Source organism: Odocoileus virginianus, chromosome 23 (genome assembly GCF_023699985.2).
Source record: "Odocoileus virginianus isolate 20LAN1187 ecotype Illinois chromosome 23, Ovbor_1.2, whole genome shotgun sequence".
In the NCBI taxonomy this organism is placed as follows: domain Eukaryota; kingdom Metazoa; phylum Chordata; class Mammalia; order Artiodactyla; family Cervidae; genus Odocoileus; species Odocoileus virginianus.
In genome coordinates this window covers 21,162,633-21,177,502 of record NC_069696.1, presented here as the reverse complement: position 1 = coordinate 21,177,502, position 14,870 = coordinate 21,162,633, and the positions used below count along the sequence as shown (strand labels likewise).

Genomic DNA, 14,870 nt, shown 5'->3' with positions numbered 1-14,870 from the left:
CCCCACATGACCTTTTTTCCTAATAATATGCTTTTGAGACGTAGTCTTAAACATTTAATTAAAGATTATCTCATGACCCTCACCACTTAACAAGAAATTTAACCAATTAGCTTTAAGATTATGGCCAAAAAGGTTATGGTTTGAAAAAATTAACAGTATTTTAAATTTGTTTATTTTAAAGCATAGTCCTTTTATCTATTGAAATATTATCCCTCTTTTTAGCAAATTACTTGGAAACAACAGAATTAAACACTTCTGAATAAAACATGCATTTAAAATAAGGAGTAACTAATGCCTTATGTTGTTGATATCAGACATCTTTTGCCTACCCTGCTGTTGTATGATTCCTGGTTCAAATTTAGTTTTCTTGTCATTTATTACTGTCATTAGTACTCCTGTTTGCTATTGGTATATACTTTTGACTGCTGAATTTACATTTTGATTCTGAACAAATGTGTAGAATATTTTAAAGTAATTTTTAATAATTGTTGCATCATGTAGGATTGGAGGATTATATGTGTGCGTGTGTGTACATTAACGCACCCACAAATTTGCTATGGATCTGCAAGTAAGTTTACAAATAAATAGCCAACAACATCCAGTCAAAGTATAGTTTACTTTCCTAGCCTAGGTCTATATCTTCACAATTCTGAATGAATTATTTGTTTCTTTGTAGAAACAAAGGATGGAGTATGGCCCAAGAGCAGCCGACGTTCCTTCTGCGCCATCACCTCCTCCAGCACCGGCTCCTGTCACTGTCCCCCTCCCACCTTCCGTTCCAGCTCCTATTCCGGCGTCAAAGATCCCGGCGAACATAGCCCGTCAGAGCAGCAGCTCCAGCGACAGTGGTGGCAGTATTGTGCGAGACAGCCAGCGACAGAAACAAGTTCCTGTGGACCGTAAGTTTCCCAGGGAGGGAAAAATACACAGTTTCTCCTGTGAATTAAAAGCACTACTAGGTAAAAAATTTGGGGTGTTGTTTCTGCTGGTATATGCTAAGTCACTTCAGTCATGTCCAACTCTGCGACGCTATGGACTATAGCCCACCAGACTCCTCTGTCCATGGGATTCTCCAGGCAAGAATATTGGAGTGAGCTGCCATGCCCTCCTCCAGGGAATCTTCCCAACCCAGGGATTGAACGTGTGTCTCCCGAAGCTCCTACATTGCAGGGATTCCTTACCACTGAGCCTCTAGGGAAGCCCCTCTGCTGGTAATAAATATTATTAAATATATGTAATAGTCCTTTATACTTGCATGGTGCTTCATTGATTGCAAAGTCCCTTATATCTCATTTCTCATCCTCCAAGTAATTCTAAGAAACAGGAAGTCCTCTTTACTCTCTAATGTGTGTATTTCTACACACATTCCAATATATTGTGGTGGCTGAATGCAGACTCTGAAGCCAGACAGACTTGAGTCTGTATAGTGAAACATCACTTGCTGGCCATGAGACCTTCAACAATATAATTATTTTCTCTGTACTTTTATATCTGACTCTTTGCAAACGCATGGACTCTAGCCCACCGGGTTCCTCTGTCCATGGGATTTCCTAGGCAATAATACTGGATTGGGTTGCCAGTTCCTTCTCCAGGGGATCTTCCTGACCCTGACCCAGGGATCAAACCTGATCTCCCACATTGCAGGCAGAGTCTTTACCATCTGAACCACCAGGAAGCCTACATGTGTACCATAGTCCTTGATGTCTCAGTGCAGAAAATAACTCAGCGAGAAGCAAAGAGACAGATAAAAAGTGATTTATGAGAATAGGACACTTATGAGGCTTATGAACTGGTGGGCGAGAGATGCCTTGCCTCAAGAACTCACTGGGCTACAGTTTTCTGATCAAAGGAAACATCAGGAGGGGAAGAAGAACTTCTTTGTCTTTGTTGAGTGGACGTCATGCTTCCATCATAAGCTCCTCCTCCAGGTCGGGCAAGGGAGTTTTCTTGTCCCTGCCTGGTGAAACTCGGTCCACAGATTATTGTTTATGTGTGCAGAGAGCATGTCCTAGGGATCACTGACTTCCTGAGCTCACGGGGCAGGATGTGGGTCTCATGCCACCATTGTTTTATTGTTTTGGGACACGTCTCATGCTTCTATTGCATGGTTTTGATGTTAAGCATGCCTCCTTGGTTTTGCAGTTAAGCAAACCTACTTTCCTGAGTAACCATTAACTTACAGGGGTCTCTCATATTTTTTACTTACAATCCTCTAGTGGGATTAACTATTTAAGCACCTACTTGGCTTCCTTGGTGGCTCAGATGGTAAAGCCTGCAATGTGGGAAAGCCAGGTTCAACAACTGGGTAGGGAAGATACCCTAGAGAAGGAAACGGCTACCCACTTCAGTATTCTAACTTGGAGCATTCCTTGGACTTAGGAACCTGATGGGCCACAGTCCGTGGAGTCACGAAGAATTGGACATGACTGAGCGACTAACACTTTTCACTTTCTTTTGTCCCTTTACTCTGTCCCTATCATATATATGGTATGTATACACACACACACAAACACACACAAAATCACACTAGCTTAATATAATTAGTTCTGAATTCTGTTCTTTGCTCATATAAACATACTTTTACTGTAGATGATCACTCTATTTTCTTTACTTTCAATATTATTTATACTGTTGGAGTAACTCGAAAATTCATCTTCATGTGAAATCTCATCTCTGACATCCAGATACATGTCTTGGAACTATTAACTTTATAGCTGGATCAGATGCTTGAGATTCAGGTTCTTATCTCAGTAAATCATAGCCCCATCTATTCAATTGTGGTCCTTCTTGATAAATTAAAAGTTTTTTTAAAAGAAGACACTGAAACTATTACTGTTTAATTGTTCTAGAAATCCTGGCTAAAAACAATAAGCACAAACCTACTTTTATACATTACTTTCTCAACTGAAGTATAGTAAAGTTTAAATTACCTTCTTATCTATATCTTGACCTTACCAAAGAAACTAATGGAAAAATGAAGTTTTGGAAAAATGACGAACTTTTTCTGTGCAGCAAAAATAACTATGCCTGTGTGCATGTGTGGTTGAGAGTGTGTGTATAATTGGCTACTAAATTTTAAAATGGCTACATTTCCGTGTATTTTTTAAAAGGTTGCTTTTCTTTTTTTTTCAGACAATAAAGACATAGTTTTGAGATGAGAAAGTTCTATAAATGTCTTTGTTGATTTCCCTAAGGAAAACATTGCTCTCAGAGAGTTTCTTCCTTCTTACCACCAGTTTATAATATCCCCCTTCCCGGATCCGTCAGTGCAGTAATCTTTGACACGGTGGCACTTTTTTTTCCAGGCCTGGGATCAGGGTTCATAGGCATCCAGGCCCAATTTTGGAACAGTCTGTGGGCTGGGACAATTTGTTCTTTGTCCTACTCTAAGAAACTAAGAATAACCTAATGGGAAAGAGGCATGGTTAGAATTCTTTAAAGATAGAGAACTCTCCTGATAATTGTGACTTGTCATTGTTAAGTCTGTTTTTCATAAGTAAAAGGGTGACATTGGCATGTAAAACATAAGCATCTCTCCCCAAATTTACAGTTGTACTTGTTTCCTTAAACTAGCAACAGTCTACATTTACTTATATAACGTTCCTTTTAAAGATAGCTCAGAAAATAGTTTGTCATTAAATTAAGATAATCCCTTTTGTAAAACAAATATCCTCTTGATAACTTTTTATCTTTGTGAGTACTTTTTTGGAGAACATTTATTCTGAATGAATGTTGGGGCTTCTAAACAGTCTTTTCGAAGCAAACAGACATGTTTCTTTATTGGTAGCCTGGTTTCTTTCAAAATATACATTTTGTGCTACCTATGTTCTCTGCATATGGTCTCTGATAAGTCTGATAAGACTTCTGATAAGAATAAAATTGAAGGAGCTGTAATTTGAATACTCACCCATAAAAATGTTACCAGATAGCCATGGACAAGGAGAAAAAGTCAACAGGTCCATTGATTCAAACCAGCTGCTAGAGCCTTGTGTCATATGAGCTCAGTTCATTTCAGTTCAAGTTGCTCACTCATGTCCGACTCTTTGTCGGACAAAGAGGCAGGACACCCCAGGCTTCACTGTCTGTCAGCTGTCCATCAACTATCCTTCGCTGTCCAGCAACTCCCGGAGCTTGCACAATCTCATGTCCCATTGAGTTGGTGATGCCATCCAACCATCTTATCTTCTGTCATTCCCTTCTCCTCCTGCCTTCAGTCTTTCCCAGAATCAGGGTCTTTTCTAATGAGTCAGTTCTTCACATCAGATGGCCAAAGTATTGGAGCTTCAGGTTCAGGGTCAATCCTTCCAATGAATATCCAAGATTGATTTTCTTTAGGATTGACTGGTTTGTTTTCCTTGTCGTTTAAGGGACTCTCAAGAGTCTTCTCCAACACCACAGTTCAAAAGCATCTGTTCTTTGGCACTCAGCTTTCTTTATGGTCAATTCTCACATCCATACATGACTACTGAAAATTCATAGCTTTGACTATACAGGCCTTTGTTGGCAAAGTAATGTTTCTGCTTTTTAATATGCTATCTAGGTTGGTCATAACTTTCCTTCCAAGGAGTAAGCGTCTTTTAATTTCATGGCTGCAATCACCATCTGCAGTGATTTTGGAGCCCAAAAATATAAAGTCTGACACTGTTTCCACTGTCTCCCCATCTATTTCCCATGAAGTGATGGGACTGGATGCCATGATCTTAATTTTCTGAATGTTGAGCTTTAAGCCAACTTTTTCACTGTCCTCTTTCACTTTCATTAAGAGGCTCTTTAGTTCCTTTTTGTTTTCTGCCATTAGGATGTTGTCATCTGCATATCTGAGGTTATTGATATTTCTCCCAGCAATCTTGATTCCAGCTTGTGCTTCATCCAGCCCAGCATTTCACATGATGTACTCTGCATATAAATTAAATCAGCAGGGTGACAGTATACAGCCTTGACGTACTCCTTTCCCAATTTGGAACCAGTCCATTGTTCCATGTCCAGTTCTAACTGTTGACCTGCATACAGATTTCTCAGGAGGCAGGTAAAGTGGTCTGGTATTCCCATCTCTTTAAGAGTTTTTCACAGTTTGTTGTGATCCACACAGTCAAAGGCTTTAGTGTAGTCAATGAAGTAGATGTTTTTTCTGGAATTCTCTTGCTTTTTCTATGATCCAGTGGATGTTGGCAATTTGATCTCTGATTCCTCTGTCTTTTCTAAATCCAGCCTGTACATCTAGAATTTCCCTGTTCACTTACTGTCGAAGAGTAGCTTGGAGAATTTTGAGCATTACTTTGCTAGCGTGTGAGATAAGTGCAATTGTGTGGTAGTTGGAACATTCTTTGGCATTGCCTTTCTTTGTGACTGGAATGAGAACTGATCTTTTCCAGTCCTGTGGCCATTGTTGAGTTTTCCAAATTTGCTGGCATATTGAGTGTAGCACTTTAACAGCATCGTCTTTTAGAATTTGAAATAGCTCAGCTGGAATTCCGTCACCTCCACTAGCTTTGTTCGTAGTGATGCTTCCTAAAGCCCGCTTGACTTCTCACTGCAGGATGTCTGGCTGTAGGTGAGTGATCACACCATCGTGGTTATCTGGGTCATGAAGATCTCTTTTGTATAGTTCTTCTGTGTGTTCTTGCCACCTCTTTCTTAATATCTTTTGCTTCTGTTAGGTCCATACCAATTCTGTCCTTAATTTTGCCCATCTTTGCATGAAATGTTCTCTTGATATCTCTAATTTTCTTGAAGAGATCTCTAGTCTTTCCCGTTCTATTGTTTTCTATTGTCATATAAACTATTCAGTTCTATTCGTCATATTTTCCAAAAGGCTCTCCTCTTCCCACTTTTGAAGAGATCAATGCTTCAGTTGTTTTGCATGTCTTCTGCTTCCTTTGAAATGTTACTCCTTTTATTTGAGTTTAATCTTTAGTAATATAAGAAGTGGTGTTTTAGAGATAGGTGTAAAGTTAGTCTAGTATGTTATTATGTGCTAGAACATTGCAAGTGGAAACCAAAGCCAGGAACACATCACAAGAGGTTTTTATATTCCTGGGAAAGAGGTTATACTTTAGACTGGAGATGGTCCTGCAGTGGCTAAGTCAACAGATAAGGAAATAAATCTTTTAGTGTGGTGATACTTTTTTTAATTATTTCTTTGAGATGTTCTCCTCTGTTGTATGGCAGTGTGACTAAATTGTAGTGATTTAAAAGAGTTAACTAATAAAATGCATGCCATGTATTAGCTAAATGTAACCATTGGTAATATTCCCTCTCTAGCCTCTCATCTTCCTCCTTCCCTCTCTTCCTTTCACTTTTCTTTCTTTTGACTTCTTTTTTCTTCAAAAGCTTTCCTGGGTACTTGAGGAATAAAAAAAAAATTAGGCTAAAATAGCACTATCTTATTATTTCACACTTTCACTTATTTCCCAGAGACACCAAATACTTTCTGAAATATTCTTCCTGAAAAAAAGAATCAGGAGAGTGGTCACAAAAGCTCGCTTAGTGAGCAGGTCACTGTCACTTGCGAACTTAGTTAAATTGGATTACTGTATCAGTTCTTTGTGCTTAATCCTTGAAGGTGATATATGACAAATATGTATGTGTATGTCTCTGACTCAGATTTTAAAAGGATAAATTTAGCTGTTGTATTGAGAAAAAGAATGAAGAACAAAGAGTGGGGTCATGGAGAGAAGCAACAGAGAGATCTGTGAACAGGCTGGTGGATCAGACCAAGCTGGCAACAGAAAAAATGGAGTGAAGTGGTTGGATGTGTGGCGTATTCTAATGGTAGGACCAACGAGTTTTGCCAGCGGATTGGATGTAATTGAGGGCAAAGGGGAATCAGGCATACCTCAATGGTATTTTACTGGAGGAACTGAAAAATAGAATTCCCAGCTAAGTTGGAAAGTCTAGCATAAAAGTAAGCTTCAGGAGAAGATGAGTCATTCTAATATGGACATGTTACATTTGCAGTATCTAGTAGACATCCAAATGAATATATCAAGTAGAGAGTTGGTGTAATATGAGTCTAGAGTTCTGAGGACCAGCCTGGACTGCAGAAATAATTTGGGTAGTCACCAGCTTTTAAATGGTGTTTAAAGCCATGAAACCGCCCACAATGATCATTGGTGCAGAGAGTGCATCAATAAAAGAGGTCTAAGGACTGAGCCCTGGAGAGTTAGGGAGGTGAGACAATTCTGAGAATAGGATACTGAAGCCTGTGAGACGGGATGAAAATCAGAGCGTGTGTGTCCCCTGAAGGCCATAAGAAGGTGTTTCAAGGAGGAGTTGCCTTCTTCAAATGTTGCTGATGGATGGCATAAGCAAAGGACTGGGAATCAACCACTGGAGCTTAGCAAAATGATGTGGAGAGGCGCACCAATAGCCTAATTGCAGTGAATTTAAGAGGAAATCGAAGAACAGGAGTTGAGTAGGCTAGTCTGGACAGTTTTTCTAGTTTTGCTAAAAGGGGAGCAGAGAAATAGGCAGTAGCTGAGAGGGGACATGGGATTAAGAAAGGGCTTATTTAGGAACTTCCCTGGCAGTCCATTGGTTAAGACTTCACCTTCCAATGCAGGGGTTGCAGGTTTGATCCCCACTCAGGAAGCTAACTAAGATCCCATATGCCTCACGGCCACAAAACCGAAACATAAAATCAGAAGCAATGTTGCAGCAAGTTCAGTAGCGACTTTAAAAATGGTCCACTTAAAAATCTTAATTAAAAAAGGTCTTATTTAAATGTGAGAGAAGTAACAAAATAATAGCATGTTAATTGGCTGAAATGATTCAGTCAAAGAGGAAAATGGATAACATGGAAGAAGCAGGGGGAAATTACTGTCAGAGGATTTAAATCGACAGAGGCCATGGGGTCTAGTGCACTTGTAGAGGGGCTGCCTGAGGACTGTGGGGTCACTTGTCTGTAATGTAATAGAAGGACAGCTGGCAGAGTGTACAGAGAAGGTGTTGCTGGTGCTGGTGGTGAGGAGAGCTACTAGGGAATCTTAGCGGGGAGAGCTGCTAAGGAAACTTAGGGATCTCAGTTTAACTTCTTTATTTTACTCAGAAATGATGAAAATGAGATCATCAGCTCAGGGTAAGGATTGGAGACTGGGTGCTGGGAGGTTCACAGAAGGAAGAACACAGGCAATGTTTGTCTAACTGCAGGCAATTGCATGGTCCAGGGTGGGATTTCTCACCTTGAGCCCTGTGGACGTTTGAGGCTGCGTGATTCTCTGCTGTAGGAGACTGACCTGCGTGGACTGCAGCCTGTCTTGTCATCTCAGGCCTTTACTCACTGCATGATGGTAGCTTCCTTCTTTCTCGACCCCCATTTGTGACATCTTCCAAGTGTCTCTGTCTGTTGCCAGATGTTCCCTGGAGTCAAAATCCCCCACCCAGTTGAAAACCACTGGCCTCAGGAAATGTAGTGTGATTATCAGGGAGCATTAACCGCCCAGTGGAGGTGCATGATCATGAATTTAACATGAGCTCACTCAGCACTGTGGTGTTCTATTCGGTGTGCAGGTGCAGCACAGAGTAAGAAAGTGAGATTTAACAAGGGTGGGGGTCTTGCCAACTGCATACAGTGAAGACAGAGAAGAAACAGGGAGTGATTTGAATAAATGATCATGAAGTTTATGCTTGGTGAGAATGAATGGGAAGATAGGAGGAATACTAGATTGTCAGCCCTGCTGGGGTCAAAAGATGGTTGGCTTTGGAGTTCTAGAGAGAGTGAGTTGTTGGGGCTTTCAAAAAAAAATAACCTCCTCTGTGTTGGTATCTAGGGAGGAAATCTCAGATGGAGGAAGTGCAGGATGAACTTATCCACAGACTGACCATTGGTCGGAGCGCCGCCCAGAAGAAGTTCCATGTGCCACGGCAGAATGTGCCAGTTGTCAATATCACTTATGACTCCACCCCAGAGGAGGTGAAGACCTGGTTGCAGTCAAAGGGCTTCAACCCTGTGTAAGTCTCTCTGGGGACCCTTTACAGTTCTGTGTGTAAAGCATGCGGTGTTTTCAGTTTGATCACTAAGATGCACAAGTGATTCCTAGAAAATGTGAGAACCCAAGCTGCATCTGTTATACTTAGGAAATGACTCTAGCCATTTATAGTTAAAAAAAGAATTGCTGTCTTTTGTCGGCACCCTATTTTCTAGATGGTGGTGTCTGTTCATCATTGGGTTCTAAAGCAGCCTGTTAGCAGCTGTCTTTATCCTTAAGAAGGTCACCTGTGTGGACTGTGGTCTTAGCCTTGACTCCCTAGGCCACAGAGGACACAGAGCAGAAACTTTGCTCCCGCCGCAGCGTAGAGATCCCAAGCAAATAAAAAAATAGAGGACATTACTTATCATGGGTTATAACCTAATAGAGCTTTTCCTTTTGGAAATCCATAGTGAAGTTTCTATTTTTCTATTCAGAAATCGTCAATATTTTGTGTATATTTGGTACACATATTTGAACATGTATTTGAACTCTTTGAACAATACATATTCGAGAGAACCTGGCACATTGCAAACTCACCTATTACTGAAAAGAATGAGGTACACTGGTTAGTCAGTTGCCTGACTGCTAGAAAGTTATCTATTCCTTCTACAAAACACCACATTTCAAGGAATTGCTACAACATAATAAGAATAATAAACCCAGATAGCTCTTTTTTGATAGTTTATAATTAGTGATCTTATTATTAGTGATAATGACCTCAAGGTCACTATCAAGCTAGCCCCCTGTCATTGCCCTAAGCACTCTAGTACCATTTATGATTTGCAGTGTATAGAACACCTAGAAAAGGGAGACTGTAGAAGACCAGAAATTTTCCTTTTGTTTTTTCCAGACAGTTTGTATATATGTATGTATGTATTTGTAATTCATTTTTATATAAATATAGTTGATTTACAGTGTCGTGTTAATTTCTGCTATAAGCAAAGTGGCTCAGCTATGCATCTATATACATTCTTTTCCACATGGTTTACCCCAGGATGTTGAATATAGTTCCCTGTATTGTACAGTAGGACTTGGTTGCTTACCCTTCCTATCTATAATATTTTGCATCTGCCAACTCCAGACTCTTGGTTCGTCCCTGCCCCTCGGCCACCACAAGTCCAGACAGTATTTTTAATGCTCTGTTTTTTTTCTTTTCTTTCTTTTGTTTTCTCAGGACTGTTAATAGTCTTGGAGTATTAAATGGTGCACAACTTTTCTCTCTCAATAAAGATGAACTGAGAACCGTCTGCCCAGAAGGGGCCAGAGTCTTTAGCCAAATCACTGTTCAGAAAGCTGCATTAGAGGTATGACTTCTCAACCTAAGATGGTGTTTTTCTATATTAGTCATGAGGGTGGACTGCAGTTTGAAAGCTCTGGAAATAATGTTTGTGTCCCTATTGGTCACTCTCTTTGCCTTTCATACAGAGCTGAATTCAACTTGAATCAGGTTTAATAATCTGTTACTGGAGTCATCAGTGACCACTTTTAGGGAGATTAATTTATTGTAAGTGTGCCTGCAGAATGAAGCTTGAACTTCATGTATTTTTGGATGTCTACTAAAAAGCCTAATGCTTTCATTTTATATGTGCTAACTACTTCTGTAGGAATTTTATTTATTCATTTACTTCAAGTGGATAAATGACCTAAGAGGCCAAAACATTTTTGCCTGTCCTTAATGTTTAGTGTGCAGATTCTAGCAAGTTAGAGATTGCTGTTGTTTAGTTCCTAAGTCGTGTCTGACTCTTTTGTGACTCCATGGACTGCAGCCCACCAGGCTCCTCTGTCCATGGGATTTCCCAGGCAAAATACTGGAGTGGATTGCCCTTTCCTTCTTCAGGGGATCTTCTCAGCCTAGAGATCGAACCCAGGCCTCCCGCACTGCAGGCAGATTCTTTACCACTGAGCCACCAGGGAAACCCAGGTTTGAGGTTATAAAGTGTTAAAACCGTGGCTGTGTGCCTCAGGCCTGCTTAGTGAAGTGAAAGTTGCTCAGTCCAACTCTTTGCAACCGCATGGACTATACAGTTTATGGAATTCTCCAGGCCAGAATACTGGCGTGGGTAGCCTTTCCCTTCTCCAGAGGATCTTCCCAACCCAGGGATCGAACCCAGGTCTCCTGCACTGCAGGCAGATTCTTTACCAACTGAGCTATCAGATAAGCCTGCTGCTGCTGCTGCTAAGTCACTCCAGTCGTGTCCGACTCTGTGCGACCCCATAGACGGCAGCCCGCCAGGTGCTTGTACATATAAATAATCAGAGGGAAAATATTAGGTAGGGACCATTGGAAACAGAGCCCTGAAGAGTAGTTCCTTAGTTACAGTTGTTTCTATGAAAGCAGGAGAGTAAATTTTTTCTAGATTGGATATACTTAAGCTTCCAATATCCTTCTCTACTTAACATGGACTGTGTAAGGGTAGTAGTTTCTAACTGTTACATCTCTCAGATCTTAATAGCTTTCATGAAAAATTAAACTCAGAATCAAATGAAGAGATATAGGCTTTGATGTGAAATCAATACACAATTATCTCTAGCAGGTATATTGTATAAATTCAACAGTTAAATAATGTACTAAAATAGCCTTGTGCATGCAACCCTGTAGCCATTCTCAGTCGGGAGAAATATTTCCCTTGGAAAATTTTCCTACCACATTGATCTTGCTTAGTCCTATATTAGGCTTACTGTCTGTTGAATATGAATCAGGATTATATTTTTCCTCAGGCTGTTTAGTTACGATTATACATTCTGATTTTATTGAGAATGTGTAAATTACTCCCTAAGGGTTAAGTAAGTTCCATAATCCTAACACTTCTGAGTTCCTTCAGTCCAGACTCCCTATTGCTATCATTTTCCCTGACTGCCCATGTCCTCCTGGCCTCTTGTTCCTCTTCCTCTGGTTGTGAATGGAGGCAGAGGCTTGTTACCTGAGGTTCTTCATCTTCCCCAGGCACCTTCCCATCATGCCCTTCTCTTGTATCTAGTTCATTATTTACTCACCTGTGTCGCCAGAGACCTCTGTAGATCAGAGAGGATTATAGTGGATGCATAGTGGTTGTAGGTCAGACTTCAAAAGGACAAAAACCAACAAGATGTCAGATGATCAGAACCCTTTGGTGTGGGGAAGCTTGGTGTTTTCTGAGCCCAGTCTTTGGGCCTGATTTAGAATCCCCTATAGCAGATAGATGAGTATCTTGCTTGACCTAAAGAGCATTCTTTGATAAGTTACCATCCTTTTGTACTTACTGTACAATCTCTTCTTTCTCCCAGGGAATCTAAAGCATTCCACATGCATTGCTGATTTACCTTTAACATCTTCAAGTGAAAGCATGGTGAATGAATGGTCTTTAGACACTATAAGTGAAAAAGTGAGGTTAGTGAAGCCCAACTCATCACTTAGGTGAAGGGCAGCCTTCAGTTCCCCGCCAAGAGACGTGAGAAGAAAAACACAAAGAACTTTTAGCCTGAGCCATTTCATTATATGATCTGCAGCCTCACAAACCAGTAACCATCTTGTCTGAACCATGTTTGTTTTTCAGGATAACAGCGGCAGCTCTGAGTTGCAAGAAATCATGCGAAGACGACAGGAAAAAATCAGTGCTGCTGCAAGCGACTCAGGAGTGGAGTCTTTTGATGAGGGAAGCATCACTAATTAGTTTCAAAACCCCATTATTCTTGGCATGTTTCCACCATGCTTTGTTTTAAGAAGCCATGAAAGGAATGTCAGATTCTTCTTTCTTGGTATACAGAATTTATCGCCATAAAGAAACAATGCAAACCTAAGTAAGCAGAGGACTTGTTTCTGGGCCCATTATTTTTATTAAAATTAAAAATTTTAAGCAGAAGTTTTGACCTTGGGAAATATTTTGTGTACTCGACCAAGGTGAGGTTTCCTTTAATGGATTAATTATTTCGTCTCAATGCATAAGCAAATTTTTTTTGACAGTGGTGAATTTATTTATTGCAGCAAAACAAAAAGATAGATTTGCCCGTGATTCAAAATCTAAATATTTTTAGTTTTGCCTGTGACTATGTTGTGTATCATCCAGGTAGCTTACTTTAGACTAGTCTCTGCTTACTTAGATCTCTTCTTGGACATATAGACTATTTAGATTTATTTAAAGTTCTTAATGCCAACACTTTTAAAAAAATTGAAACATTTAATGAACTGTAAAGTACAACAAGGCCTTGGACACACAAATAGAAACCTTTGGAACATTCCTGAGACATTTTATTTGTCATGGCTCTGTTGCTCACAATTCCTTGTATAGCTTGTATTTTGATTTAGTTTATATTCTGCTTATTATCTATTCCATGTTCTTATATATTAAGAAAGCACAAGTGTAAAAGAGGTCACATACATTGAAAATCTGTCACAGGAAATAGCCTGCATTGGTGTGTGTTACAGTATTTTGCTTAATGAAGGCCTCAGTCCTAAATATTGATAAATGTAGTTAAAAGCAGATTGGGGCCATCTTATGTGTTTATCCATGTCAAGTTTTTCTGGTAATAAGAAATAATCCACACATATTTTGATCCTGTGAAAGATTCTAGGTAGAGAAAAGAAAGAGACCTAACCTTCAACAAAGTTATTTTTGGAAACATGATTTTTGTCATTAAATGTTATATTATTTCACATATATAAAACAGATGTTATGTAAGAATGTTGTATATTTTAACATAAACCCATTTAGAGAGATTATCTAGATTCATTAATTTTCATAGTGCCTTTTTCACATGAGTCAGCTGGAAAGTCTGCAATAAACAGTATTTGCTGTATGTTAATAAATGGCTTCTGTCTCATTGGCAAAAGGGACCTTTGGTGTGAAGAATGGGGATTACGGTTGAGTGGAATGGGGAAAACAGAGGCCCACTTTTTTTTTTCCCTTTTAAACTGATTTCCAGTGAAGTTCTGAGTGGGTAAAAACTGCTCTATATTACTTTCTTCAATTGTTTCTCTTCCTTCCACCTCTCTTATTTCATCACATTTTCTTCTACCATCAAGTCCAGTTGATCCCAGTAGTAGAAACAGACTTACACTCTACATTTATGATTATGAAGTGCTGCCATATAAAGCCTTGTTAGAGAGCTATAATAACCTGTGAGTTGTATATTATAGGTGAGGAGGATTAGCTTCCTAGAGGTTAATTTTCCCCAAATCATGAGGGATATGAGAGCCTCTTGTTTTCTGTTTCTTAGCTCCCCCAAAGCACTGTCCCTCAGACAAAGTGAGACAAACATTAGAATAATAGTTATTGTATATCTTTCCCATTTCCTAAGCATGGATGCATATGTATTTATTTTTTTAATTATTTGCTTATTTATTTTTAAATGTTTTTAATAAAAAAATTTTTTTTTGGCCATACCACATGGAATGCAAGACCTTAATCCCCTGACTGAGGATTGAACCCATCTTCCCCCCCCAGTGGAAGCACAGGGTCCTAACCACTGGACCACCAGAAAGTTTCCTGATGCACATTTATAACTTAGCCCTTATGGAAAATCTCTGAAAATGTAGAGATAAGACAAAAGAAATTAGGATAGGAAAGTTAAAATAACCTGTGTGTAGTGTAGTATAACCTGATTGGAAAAGAATTGGTATAATTTATAAGTATGTCTTTATGCTATAAAATTCCAAAGGAAAATATCTCAGAGGTAGTAACTGCAGGAAGTATTTACCTCCTTCAGGATGGTGGCGACAAAGAGAAGAGTTGGAATTCATGGAATTGAAAAGCTGGAGGGAGAGTTTGATCCAGACATCTGAGGAGTTAGGTTACTGGAATGAGAAATTGGGAGAAAAGTTCCCACCACTGGTAAATAAACAGACCTCCCAGAAGAGGGGCACAGCCTAACTGGTGCTGTTGCCTTAGGAATTCAGAAAATAATTCAGCTGGAAAAAACAATAGT

At 39.6% G+C, this 14,870-nt stretch overlaps 1 protein-coding gene across 7 annotated transcripts in view; it reads left to right on the top strand.

Moving 5' to 3' along the window:
• Window positions 1–13,752, top strand: part of EPS8 (EGFR pathway substrate 8, signaling adaptor) — a 195,295-nt gene extending 181,543 nt beyond the window's left edge. For all 7 annotated transcript variants that reach the window (XM_070453675.1, XM_070453674.1, XM_070453676.1 and 4 more), the window contains 4 exons: window positions 677–899; window positions 8,769–8,949; window positions 10,144–10,273; window positions 12,503–13,752. In XM_070453675.1, the coding sequence (XP_070309776.1) occupies window positions 677–899; window positions 8,769–8,949; window positions 10,144–10,273; window positions 12,503–12,619 (651 nt within the window). In that variant the 3' untranslated portion in view covers window positions 12,620–13,752. The remainder of the gene's footprint in view (window positions 1–676; window positions 900–8,768; window positions 8,950–10,143; window positions 10,274–12,502) is intronic.
• Window positions 13,753–14,870: the final 1,118 nt, after the last annotated feature.